Raw genomic sequence first — 14456 nt, 5'->3', positions numbered from 1 at the left:
TTTATCTCCTCATTTCACTAATCCCCAGCCATCTCAAGGATTGGAACAATATAGATATAATTGAAACTTTGACCAATATCCTGTGAAAAGGATTTAGTAAAGCAAATATGCTACTGGTTAGGTGCACTTTTCATGTAGGAGATGTAGAGTTGGACACAGGAATTCCTGTTATACCTTGCTCTGAAGAAACGCACCCAGCCACACCCGCACTGCGCGGCGTGTTCTAGTGTGTAGACCCGGCCTCCATCTCTGCTATATACTCCTACATTATCTCTTTGGATACTCGCCGCGAAGTAAATGTGTGTCAGGGCATTTCTTCGGAGCGAGGTATTCCAGGAAATCCTATGTACAACTGTAAGTGCATACAGTGATACAAAGCTTTTAATAATTTATGAAACATTACGTTATCGATGAAGCTGAAGGGATCAGATGACAACGTAGAATCGGAAAGCGCAACATGTTCCCGAGGCATTGATGCCATTTCGAAAACATAAGAACTGGATTCCGTCCCGATGGTCTTGATTATCTGAAAGAGAATTATTATATTGACGCGTCTTGTGGATATCAAACGTTTTTGTACTTATTTCTTGTCACTAGAGTTCAGTTATTGTTCCGCTTTAGTCGTGGAAATTTGTCCTTAAAGAGCTATAATTGTTTAATGCAGCCTGTACTTAAGAAACTCTAAAAGGCCAATGAAATCTAAGAGTTTCCACCAGTCTTAAAAGTTTAAATAGATAGATAATCCTTCGTGGGTATTTTTTTAGTAATAATGATAATAACAATAATATTGATAATGATAGTAATAATATCAATATCGATAATGTCGTGTTTTACTTGCTTAATCCTGGGCATACATCCCATTCACACATTACTATTAACATCGAAACCCAAAGACCTGTTGCAAGTTTAATGCCGAATTATTTACTTTTCCTTTAAGGATGTTGATCCTTACCCAGTGAAGAGCTTTCGAGGGCGTCGTTCCGTCCGTGACGTAAGCGAGAGAACATCCCGGGATCCAGGACTCTCGAAGCACAGCTGTTGTCGCAAATCGAGACTCCCATAAAGTGTCACTTTTACCTGGAATTTTGAATAATTAGAATTAATAGAAAATTTCATAATCAGTTCCATTGAAGTCTACAGAAAATATATTCAATCGGTAAAATAATTGACTTATTAGCAAATTGGCAAATTAAGAAACGAGGAAAGGTAACGTACAGTCTGTGACCTGCAGGGGTTTCACAAGTCATGAATTTTAGAGAGAGAGAGAGAGAGAGAGAGAGAGAGAGAGAGAGAGAGAGAGAGAGAGAGAGAGAGAGTCTATCCCATAAGTGCAAATATATTATGGGTGACGTATTTGGCTTTGAACCGTCACCCTGACAGAGATTCACTTTCACAACATCGTTTACTCACTTGTAAGTCTTATTTGACGGAAGCAAACGGTGCCCGATGAGTATAAAAGTACCGTCAATACTATTCCAATTAGGTTTATACGACAGCCAGTTTTATGGAGAGCCATTATCACAATTTTTTCTCATCAGTACTGTAAAATAAAATGTTTGATGGAGATTAATTTTCTTTTAAATTGAGGCAAATTTATTGCTGAAGTCACACTTTGAAAGCAAGTACTTCATAAAATGGTTAAAATTTATGTATGTATTTACTACATTAACTATTTTCCTTGACAGGAGAGGGTGTTAGAAAGTAGGGGGAAAATAAGGGATAGACAGATTTTAAGAATTACAGTTTCAATATATCAGAAGATCAAACGTGTATCCAAGATAGAAGAGTAAATTCCGTGTGGTCTTGACAAATTGCTGATGAGTCTATTGTGTTGTTGTAGCTTACTGACAATGTCCCTGCCTGGCAATTTGCTGGACGAGAGTTCGAGATCCGCTCAAGCGCGGTAGCTTCTTGTAGTGTCTTCAACATCACAATCCTTGTGAACTAAGGATGGAGGTTTGGGGGAAGCCTATATGTCTACCCGCTGAGTCATCAGCAGCTATTGCTTGGCCCTCCCTGGCCCTAGGTTGGGCGTTGTCATATGTATATATGATTAGTTGCCTTTGCCATTCATGAGTGACCGTTAAATGGAAAATGTTTCACCCCTGGCCATTGTCCAATAACTGCAACCGCCAAGCAAGCTATAAATGGGTAACAGCATCAGCTGAGGGTCGACATAAAGGACGAGTACAGCAACTCCATCCCTAAAGATTTGTTAAGTAACCATGAGACATAATTTCTTTGGTGTGTGCGTGTGTACACACATCTAAACATGTGTGTGTGTGTGTGTACCAGGCCTGTAAAACAGAATTTTATAAATAGTTGGGTTACCCCTATTTTTATATCAGACAACGCTAAAAATGGAGGTCTCCCCCCCAAAAAAAGATAATTTTGCTTTTAAAAGTCTTATATTTTCATTATATATATGCATACACACACACACACACCCACACACACATATATATATATATATATATATATATATATATATATATATATATGTATATATACATATATATGTATATACTGTATATATATATATATATATATATATATATATATATATATATATATATATATATATATAAGGTATGCAAGATATTAAATTCTTCCTCTGGTTCCTCGAAACAAACAGAACCTCAGGGATTTTAGGAACTTCTAGGATGATAGTAAAAGCTTTGTCCTCTCAGTTCTAACTTTTACATAATTTCAGTTATAAATTTCCCCCAAAAATAGTAATGAAGTTAATTCATCTAAATCGTAGTTCTTTAACACCACATCACGCAAGATGTTCCCGAACATCTGAATATCAAATTCATTCTGCGAATAATTTTGTAGCTTCTTGCTAATAGGAATTAAGTTAATCATTAATCGAATAAACACCGTGACCTTATTAGCCGATGAACAATAGTTTTTCATCTACTTACATCATTTTTTTTTTTTCATAAAATTCAAATTACAAACCTAACAATCCAGGAAATCGAACTCTCAAGTATCTCTCTCGATCACTTCACCAGCTAGTTTGGAAGCCAATGGAAATTATACCAAAAGTAAATAAAGAAAATGAGAATCTTGACAGCCCAATTCCCCGTACATATAAGGGAATAAACAACCCGTGATTCATTGTCTGAGATAAGTCAATATAATTTTGATCTTCAAGGAATGTTAAATAATACTACCTGTGTGTTTTCAAATCTTCATATTTTGCCTCATTTTATGATACAAGCTTTTCTTACAGAATGTTTTGAAATTTTTGAGCCAATCCTCATACAAATATTAATTTATATAAGCTCAACAACTGAATGCAACACTGATAAATCCATATTATGTAATGTATAAATGATGCAAAGCACAATTCTCTATGTTAAGCAGTAAATAATCTCTCACATAAGCAATACTTCAAATGAACACGGAATGAGCAGTATTAAAGAATTCATGAATCTTAATTACACCCAAAACAAATAAAGAGTTTTATTGTAAGCCAAAAGGTTTAATTTAGCAATAACCTCTCCCGGAAGAACTTCCGTAATCGGAAGGCGCCGAGGCATGATGCATATTGTGAAGAAATCTGTTTTGCCGAAATTGGAGACTGACAGCCCTGTTCTTCCTTTGCTGGACGTTACCGCTCTCAGCCCAGCGGTGAATCCAGCGGTAAACAGTCCCTGGGCTGGTGTCGGTAATTTCGGCTATCTTGCGAATGGATGTCCCTCCCAACCATAGCCAGACTATCTCGACTCTCTCCTGAAGCGTGGTTCGAGTGTGCCTTTGTTTCTTGGACATGTCTTCACCTGGGCGATATACTTTGGTATCATCAAAATCAGTATAAGTAAAATTGCAGTTCGATCAAAGCACATTATTATTATTATTATTATTATTATTATTATTATTATTATTATTATTATTACGAGCCAAGCTATGGTCCTAGTTTGAAAATAATAATGAATAAAAGCAGCCCAATACGTAGAAATAAATCATGATGTAATGAATAAAATATGAAAGTGAAATTATTAAAAAGCATAACAATATAAAAGAAATAACGAGTTAAACTATGAAATAAAACGCGTGTCAACCTGCTCAACAGAAAAATATTAGCTCCTTCATAGAAAGTGAGCCAAATTTGTAGGACCAAAGAAAAAATGGTTAAAATGAGCTTCCGAACAAAAGATAAAACTTAAACTTAATATTTTATCGAATTTTTTAGAAACTGATATGTAAAGCTTTTAAAAAGATACTAGAAACAGCTCCCAGGAACATGAAACAAAAACTAGCAAGATGGTCTAGAGACCAAATATATACACTTATAACCAATTCTGAATCTCCTCTCCACCTACTCTAGCACCAAGGGGAACTCGCTTAAGATGTTGAAAACTCAGTAGGTAAACGTATGGGTTAATTTATAACCCTCTTTTCTCATTCTCAGAGACAGTGAAGTCTTATTTATCAGTTACATATATGTATATATATATATATATATATATATATATATATATATATATATATATTTTTATGTATATATATACATTTATATATATAAATTCATATACATATACATATATGTATATATGTATATATATATGTGTGTGTATTTATACATATATGTATATATGCATATACGTGTATATGTATATATACATATGCACATATAGTATATATATATGTATATATAATTGTATATATATATTTATATATATACATATATGTACATATATATATATATATATATATATATATATATGTATATACATGTATATATATATATATATATATATATATATATATATATATATATATACACATATGTATTTCAAATAAGCCATATATATTAATACACTAAAGTCTGGATTCCCTTAACGACCTCGCGATCAGAGCCCCAGGCGAAATCACTCAAAGCCTATAGTATCAGACCGGCCGGGATTTGAACCCTGGTCCAGAAAGATCTTTCTTCGTGGCTGAGTGGTATGGTCACTGGCATACAGGTAACCTGGACCAGCGTTCAAATCCCGGCCGGTCTGATACTATAGTCTTTGAGTGATTTCGCCTGGGGCTCTGATCCCGAGGTCGTTAAGAGAATCCAGACTTTAATGTATTAATATATATGGCTTATTTGAAATATGAAAAACACGTTTAAATGTGCAAAAATTTATCATACATATGTATATGTAGTATATGTATGTATATATGTATTTATATATATGTATAATATAAATATATATATATATATATATATATATATATATATATATATATATATATATATATATATACATATGTGTGTACATATATGTATATATGTATATATTATATATGATATATATATATAATATATATTATATATAATACATATATATAATATATATAAATATATATATATATTTATTTATATATACATATATATATACACTCACATATATATATATATGTATATATATATATATATATATATATATATATATATATATATATATATATATATATATATATATATAGCGCTGAGCAAGATTTGAACTCAAGACCCACGGATCACAAATGGCCAACAATCCGACTGAGATGCAACAATAAGTCTTTTTTTAGATACCTCCCTTTTGTTGTAGATTCAGAATCATGATAGTGTTTTGTTAATGTTTCATTCACCGGATAAGCAGATTTTTGTGTCATAAAGTTCCTCACTTGTAGAGTCACGCTAAGTTAAAGAGAGTTTTCTTACATTCCTCCCTTAACTGATATGATTATGCCAAAACTAGATCATCTTCTCCGTGATGTCAAATTCTGCTTTAATGGATTCAGAATTATACTGCACCTTGTCTTTAACATTCATGTTAAATTTTTTACCATTCATGTTAAAATCTTTGAACATCTATGTTAAAAATCCTTAAACACTTTCGTTCCTTTATCCATGACGAAATCATCACGTAAGGAATGTTATAAGTATGGAAGTACCCATACATACACTCACACACCCACAAAGAAAAATAATTGGTAATGAATATGCTTTAAGCGCTATCTAAATTTCTGGTGACCTCGAAAACTAATTCCTCTGATAAAATGTAAATCATAAAATATCCCAGGAATCTAATTTCCGTGTCAAATCGTACTTCAGAAAAAAATATGAGTATAATCACAAAAAAACTCTCTTTCGAAACAAACTTCTTGTATAATTTCAGTTCAATAAGACTGAATCAGTTCGATGAATTTGCAACAATGTTCGATCTTTTGAACCACTAGGAGAAGGTATCTAAAATCTACGAAACTAATGCATAGCTCCAAAACACCTCAAGAGAAACCTACCTTGTGAGAAGCAGTACCACTTTCCTTGGCTTGAGTGTCTGAAACTGCTTCCAGCACCAGTCTTTTAATCGCACACAATGGGCGGAGTCTATCTGCCATTGGGCGTTCGGCAGACGAACCAACTAATTTAATTCGAAAGCAAATCAATTGTGCTTTGCTCTGTCAAATTGTATAAAGGTATAGACAATTGGATATAACCTTTTGGCTCAGTAAAAATTTAATGACCATTCTCAGACTGGTAAGAAAAGAGTTTTTATAATTTTCTTGGTACAAATCTAAAAAGAGCAGGTTCACTTCGAACCTATTTACTATTGATTGACTTGTTTTCCCTTCTTTTTTTTCTCACGGTAATTTTGGTAAAAGATTGTTTGAATTATATAGGATATATCCTATTTATTTCTTATACAACTTAGAACGCCCACCCACCCGACCACACATACATACATACATACATACATACATACATACACACACATATATATATATATATATATATATATATATATATATATATTTATATATATATATATATATATATAAATATATATATATATATATATATATATATATATATATATATGTATATATATACAGTATATATATATATATGTATATATATACATATATGTATATATATATATATATATATATATATATATATATATATATATATATAATGACTAGCGAATTACGTAAATTCCCGAGCTCCCAAACTCACTTCCTTTATATTACATAATCTTATAAAAAAAATTGAGAATAATACCCAACTCCCAGACAATGATTTATATGAACACTGAATATCTAAAGGTCTCTTTACACTCGAAACAAAACTCGGTGATTATTTTACTTTTAACAGGAACTATTCTTAAATCAACCTCTTACTCCGGTTCTTAGTCAGGGGATATGAGCAAGGTACTGAGAAAAGCATTGGTGATCGAAATAATGCACACTTTACAAAAATAGATATATTTTACAAAAATAACACCAAAATAAATCACTCTAAATATTAAATCTGAACCAAACCTTAGACTAAGACAAAATAATACTCTATAGAAAATAATGTAATCATTTGTTTCACTTGAAAATAATGTTTAATGATATTTAATTTTATCAATTAATGAATAAATGACACTTTAACACCATAGAAAATAAAAACAGAATTACACTTACATATACGGAACTGTTATTCTTATGTCCTTAGACTCAAACAAGGTTACCGAACGGCTAAGCAAAATAGATACACTTCACCGTTTAACCTAATCACACAGGGCCAGTTACAAAATTTTATACTATAAAATGTACTCACATTAATACACTACACTTTTAATTAATCACCCAATAATATCACCAATGTTTGATCAACACTATACATTGTATATGTTGGAGAAAAATCACTATTGACGTTTGAGAGGATACAATATGCACTTAATGCTAGATAGAGGCTGGCGGAAGCACAAATCTTGTGGGGTGTCAGGCTGGATCTCTTCTGTCTCCTGTGCATTGCTAGGTCTTTATATATTAACTTAATTCACTCTAGTAATTTCAAGCAAACCATTCTCGTAGCTCGGGAGCATGGCTCTAGCGGTGCAAGGTTGCCAACTTAGTAATTTGGAGAAGGGGTACTAACATTGCTTGTGAGGCAAGTCTCTCAGATAACTCCGTCCGTACCCTCATGTAACATTAAAAAAAAAGATTAAACTTTAGTCTAGAATTTTAATGCATTTTCCAACAACGTGGAAACATGATGGAATCCCTAGCGTATGTGTCATAAAGCATACCTTTTAACAAGATTACATTAGACTTCGTAAAATACTTTGTGAAATGAACATTTAATTCTTTAAACTAACGTAGATTTACATATACAAATCTGAATGAAGTTACAATTAAAGGAATGACGACAGTATTATGTAATTTACACACATTAACTTAATCATACGTGAGTGGAACTCACCTTACCAGCTGGCTATACTTCTCTTAAATACACAAATAAAATACGTGAATAAAATATTCTACTTTCATGTAGACCAGCTTCGTAAGATGGCTCCCCTATTTTGATGTTGTTAAAGAAATAATGTTAATTTCATGTAATAAGAAGAAGAGGAACATGCCTTAAAAGAAAAGGTTAAAATTCTTCGTACCAGTGGTACGTATGTATGTACGTGCGAACAAACATTTAGTTGTAAGGTTGTAAAGAATCGTGAATCAAGTCATAAATATCCAAATACGTCCTTCTGGGTTTGTCATTTAAGATGTCTATTTTGCAATTTCAAGAGTGCTATTAAATAAAAAATTCAATTATCTTATTATAGTTCTGAGAAAAGAGCAATAATAGCAGCAATAATTCTTCTTTGTAAGGTTGAAATGTTTCTGACCTCTTAGTAATTCGATAATTATATTAGTAAAATGCTGTACTTGAACTCAGAGAGTATTTTAGGCATTAGTCCAAAATATATTTATTATCTGAATGTAATAATAACAGTTTATATCATTATGACAAGATAGAGGATTATTGCCACTAAATGTGAATGGAACGTAATAACTACATACAAGCAGTAGTAGTTCAATTGAATTATTCTGTAATACGATGCAGGTTTTAAGAAGAAATGAAAAAGTATATGGTCGAAAATCTGAAGGAATTTATCCAAAGGACTTTCCCAAATCTTCTGTTTTCAATAATGATATTGAAGTTTGAGGAAGAGAAGTTTACAGTTATAGCTTCCATTTCCTTGATTGATTATAACGTCGATGTGTAATACCACTAGGTTCAGTAGTTATATCTTATGGCAATAACTATAGTGTGCAAAATATTTGACATTTCTTCTTCTTCTTCTTCTTCTTCTTCTTCTTCTTCTTCTTATTATTATTATTATTATTATTACTATTATTATTATTATTATTATTATCATTATTATTATTATTATTATTAAGGATAAAACAGAGAATGCAATCTTAGAAGTACAGGGTGGTTTTAGAAGAGGTAAGGGATGTATGAATCAGATTTTTACAGTTAGGCAGATGTGCGAGAAATATTTAGCAAAAGGTAAGGAGGTGTATGTTGCGTTTATGGATCTGGAGAAAATGTATGATAGAGTTGATAGGGAAGCGATGTGGAATGTGATGAGGTTATAGAGAATTAGTGGAAAGCTGTTGCAAGCATTGAAAAGTTACTAAAAAGGTAGTAGAGCATATGTTAGGAGAGGAAATGAAGTGAGCGATTGGTTTTCCGTGAGAGTGTGGCTGAGACAGGGATGTGTGATGTTTCTATGATTGTTCAACTTGTATGTTGATGTAGTGGTGAGAGAGGTGAATGCTCAAGTGCATGGACGAGGATTGAAACTGATAGACGAGAATGATCATGAATGGGAGATGAATCAGTTGTTGTTTGCGTATGATACTGTACTGGTTGCAGACTCGGAAGAGAAGCTTGGCCGATTAGTGACAGAATTTGGAAGGGTATGTGAGAGAAGGAAGTTGAGAGTTAATGTGGGTAAGAGTAAAGTTATGAGATGTACGAGAAGGGAAGGTGGTGCGATGTTGAATGTCATGTTGAATGGAGAGTTACTTGATGAAGTAGATCAGTTTAAGTATTTGGGGTCTGTTGTTGCAGCAAATGGTGGAGTGGAAGCAGATGTACGTCAGAGAGTGAATGAAGGATGCAAAGTGTTGGGGGCAGTGAAGGGAGTAGTAAAGCATAGAGGGTTAGGCATGAATGTAATGAGAGTTCTGTATGAGAAAGTGATTGTACCAACTGTGATGTATGGATTGGAGTTGTGGGGAATGAAAGTGACATAGAGACAGAAATTGAATGTGTTTGAAATGAAGTGTCTAAGGAGTACGGCTGGTTCATCTCGAGTAGATAGGGTTAGGAACGAAGTAGTGAGGGTGAGAACGGGTGTAAGAAACGAGTTAGCAGCTAGAGTGGATATGAATGTGTTGAGGGGGTTTGGCCATGTTGAGAGAATGAAAAATATCTGTCTGCTAAAGAAGGTGATGAATGCAAGAGTTGATGGGCGAAGTACAAGAGGAAGGCCAAGGTTTGGGTGGATAGATGGAGTGAAGAAAGCTCTGGGTGATAGGAGGATAGATGTGAGAGAGGCAAGAGAGCGTGCCAGAAATAGGAATGAATGGCGAGCGATTGTGACGCAGTTCCGGTAGGCCCTGCTGCTCCTTCCGGTCGCCTTGGATGACCGGTGAGGTAGCAGCAGTAGGGGATTCAGCGTTATGAAGCTTCATCTGTGGTGGAGTACCACCCGAACTCGGTTGAGTCCCTTGTCAGGCTGGGAGGAGCGTAGAGAGGAAAGATCCCCTTTTTTTCATTTTCTTTATGTCGGCTAACCCCCAAAATTGGCGGAAGTGCCTTGGTATATAAATAGATAGATTATTATTACAAGCCAAGTTACAACCCTTGTTGGAAAAACAGGCTGTTACAAGGCCAGGGAAAGTAGCCCAATGTGAAAATTTATTAAGAGAAATAACAAATAAACTGTTTATGAGAAATAATAACAAAAAATAAATTATAAGATGTATTTAAACCAGTTTGTTCACTAAGTTTCGTCTTTAACAGATGTTTTCAGTTGAATTTATAAAATTTTTTTTTGCTGTTCAAGTATCATTATTATTATTATTATTATTATTATTATTATTATTATTATTATTATTATTATTATTATTAGCCTCCATTTCCTTGATTGATTATAACGTCGATGTGTAATACCATTAGGTTCAGTAGTTATATCTTATGGCAATAACTATAGTGTGCAAAATCCTTGACATTTCTCCTTCTTCTTCTTCTTCTTCTTCTTCTTCTTCTTCTTCTTCTTCTTCTTCTTCTTCTTATTATTATTATTATTATTATTATTATTAAGGATAAAACAGAGAATGCAATCTTAGAAGTATTGGGTGGCTTTAGAAGAGGTAGGGGATGTATGAATCAGATTTTTACAGTTAGGCAGATATGCGAGAAATATTCAGCAAAAGGTAAGGAGGTGTATGTTACGTTTATGGATCTGGAGAAAGCGTATGCTAGAGTTGATAGGGAAGCAATGTGGAATGTGATGAGGTTATAGGAAATTAGTGGAAGGCTGTTGCAAGCAGTGAAAGGTTTCTACAAAGGTAGTAGAGCGTCTGTTATGAGAGGAAATGAAGTGACAGAATTTGGAAGGGTATGTGAGAGATGGGAAGTTGAGAGTTAATGTGGGTAAGAGTAAGGTTATGAGATGTACGAGAAGGGAAGATGGGGCGAGATTGAATGTCATGTTGAATGGAGAGTTACTTGAGGTCTGTTGTTGCAGCAAATGGTGGAGTGGAAGCAGATGTACGTCAGAGAGTGAATGAAGGATGCAAAGTGTTGTGGGCAGTGAAGCATAGAGGGTTGGGCATGATTGTAAAGAGAGGTCTGTATGAGAAAGTGATTGTACCAACTGTGATGTATGGACTGGAGTTGTGGGGAATGAAAGTGACGGAGAGACAGAAATTGAATGTTTGAGATGAAGTGTCTGAGGAGTATGGCTGGTGCATCTCGAGTAGATAGGGTTAGGAACGAAGTAGTGAGGGTGAAAACGGGTGTAAGAAATTATTTAGCAGCTAGAGTGTGTGTGAATGTGTTGAGGTGGTTTGGCCATATTGAGAGAATGGAAAATGACTGTCTGCTATAGAAGGTGATGAATGCAAGAATTGATGGGAGAAGCACAAGAGGAAGGCCAAGGTTTTGGGTCGATGGATGGAGTGAAGACACCTCTGGGTGATAGGAGGATAGATGTGAGAGAGGCAAGAGAGCGTGTTAGAAATAGGAATGAATGGCGAGCGATTGTGACGCAGTTCCGGTAGGCCCTGCTGCTCCTTCCAGTCACCTTGGATGACCGGTGAGGTAGCAGCAGTAGGGGATTCAGCGTTATGAAGCTTCATCTGTGGTGGTGGAGTACCAGCCGAACTCGGTTGAGTCCCTTGTCAGGCTGGGAGGAACGTAGAGAGGAAAGATCCCCTCTTTTCATTTGTTTGATGTCGGATACCCCCCAAAATTGGGGGAAGTGCCTTGGTATATAGATAGATAGATTATTATTATTACAAGCCAAGTTACAACCCTAGTTGGAAAAACAGCCTGTTACAAGGACAGGGAAAGTAGCCCAATATGAATATTTATTAAGAGAAATAACGAATAAACTGTTTATGAAAAATAAAAAAAGATAAATTATAAGATATATTTAAACCAGTTTGTTCACTAAGTTTCGTCTTTAACAGATGTTTTCAGTTGAATTTTTTTTTATTTTTCTTGCTTTTTAAGTATTATTATTATTATTATTATTATTATTATTATTATTATTATTATCATTATTATTATTATTATTAGATAAACTGCAACCCCAGTTGGAAAAGAAGGATGCTACAAGCCCTAGTGCTTCAATAGGGAAAATAGCCCGGCGAAGAAATCAAATAAGAAAATAAACTATATATGAGTGTAATATGGAGCCCATGCACTGAACTTATGGTCTTTAATAGAAATTGGAATACAACGTGTGAAAAGTCTATTAATTCCTTTGGTCATGATTATGGTTATTTTAGTCCCTGTTCTTATTACATAAGTTTTGACAAATCTGAGGATGATCTTGCTTCTCTATTATGTAATTGTAGGTTGACCAGAGAGGAAATTAATCGCATATTATAACACCATTAATGGGTTTTTTGGCATAAATCTTTCTCATTTATAATTTCTGTTTGAGAATTTTAAAATGAAACATTTTTTATTATTAGTTTAGTCGGCTTCTTTTAAAACATGGTTTTTAACTTATTCGTCCTTGTTTGAATATTCCTTTTACATCGGGAGTGGGCGTGGTTCCGCATACAAATTTTGACTGTGCAACAAAATAAAAGACTTTATACGTTATCTACGTTTTCTATTCTCGCTTGTATTTACTCCATCGGAAAGTATATCCCCTGATTTTGTTTTACAGATATTACTTTGTACTTTGTTTAAAAAATGCCTTTGTTTAAACCTCCTCTGTCCTTGTTTCATCATTGTACACGTAAGACTTTGCAGTCACATGTACTGTATACTATGGAGGCCAACTATTGCTTGATCATCATTCCAGACCATTATGTTTTGAATTTTTTAAATCTATGATTTCTACATTGTTCTCTCTCTCTCTCTCTCTCTCTCTCTCTCTCTCTCTCTCTCTCTCTCTCTCTCTCTCTCTCTCTCTCTCTCTCTCTCGTACCATTTCCGGAACTGTTCTGAGCTGAAAAGTAGAATTCCTTCCTGTTCTCTGGTGACCTACCTGCCTAGTCATCTCTACCCAATTTGTTCAATGAAAAAGTGAATACTCTGATTACTCGGATTTTTTCATCTATTCCAAAGTTATGGAATTATCTTCTTATTTCCATTTAATTGCCTTATCATCCTTCTTGCTTTAAACCCAACGTCTTACCTTATATTCCCGTCTTTCTTTCATATTTCAGGCAAGAGTGGGGAAGAATATAGGTCCTTGCTCTTACAAAATCAATAAAGACAAAGGAGACAGGAAAGTTTGTTTTCAAACAGTGCAAGCAAGGTAGTAGGTTTGCCAGGGAACCAGCCACCTGTTGAGATACTACGGCTTGAGAGTTATGGGGTCCTTTCACTGGCCAGACAGTACTACATTGGATCCTTCTTTCTGGTTTCGGTTTACTCTCACTTTGCCTACACAAAACACGAATTGTCTGGCCTATTCTTTACATATTCTCCTCTGTTCTCATACACCGGACAATACTGAGATTATTAAACAATTCTTCTTTACCCAAGGGGTTAACTACTGCATTGTAATTGTTAAGTGGCTACTTTCCTTTTGGTAAGGTTAGAAGAGACTCTTTAGCTATGGCAAGCAGCTCTTCTAGGAGAAGAACACTCCAAACTCAAACCATTGTTCTCTAGTCTTGGGTAGTGCCATTGCTTCTGTACCATAGCCTTCCACTGTGTTGGGTTAGAGTTCTCTTGCTTGAGGGTACTATCGGGCACGCTGTTCTGTCGTGATTCTCTTCATCCTGTTTTTTTAGAGTTTTTATAGTTTATATATGAAATATTTATTTTAAAGTTGTTACTGTTCTTAAAATATTTTATTTCAATTGTTAATTATTTCTCCTATTTCCTTGTTTCGTTTCCTCACTGGGCTATTTTCCCTGTTGGAGCCCCTGGGCTTACA

The 14456-nt window shown here is 34.2% G+C and overlaps 1 protein-coding gene across 1 annotated transcript in view; it reads right to left on the bottom strand.

The window, feature by feature from the left end:
• Positions 1-13730, bottom strand: part of LOC137627186 (glutamate receptor-like) — a 34909-nt gene extending 21179 nt beyond the window's left edge. Inside the window, exons 1-3 of the mRNA XM_068358263.1 lie at positions 13707-13730; positions 6286-6444; positions 953-1077 (exon numbers count right to left, since the gene is read on the bottom strand). Of these exons, the coding sequence (XP_068214364.1) occupies positions 953-1077; positions 6286-6444; positions 13707-13730 (308 nt within the window). The remainder of the gene's footprint in view (positions 1-952; positions 1078-6285; positions 6445-13706) is intronic.
• Positions 13731-14456: the final 726 nt, after the last annotated feature.

Source organism: Palaemon carinicauda, chromosome 35 (assembly GCF_036898095.1).
Source record: "Palaemon carinicauda isolate YSFRI2023 chromosome 35, ASM3689809v2, whole genome shotgun sequence".
NCBI lineage: Eukaryota > Metazoa > Arthropoda > Malacostraca > Decapoda > Palaemonidae > Palaemon > Palaemon carinicauda.
This window is presented reverse-complemented; position numbering and strand designations above follow the sequence as displayed.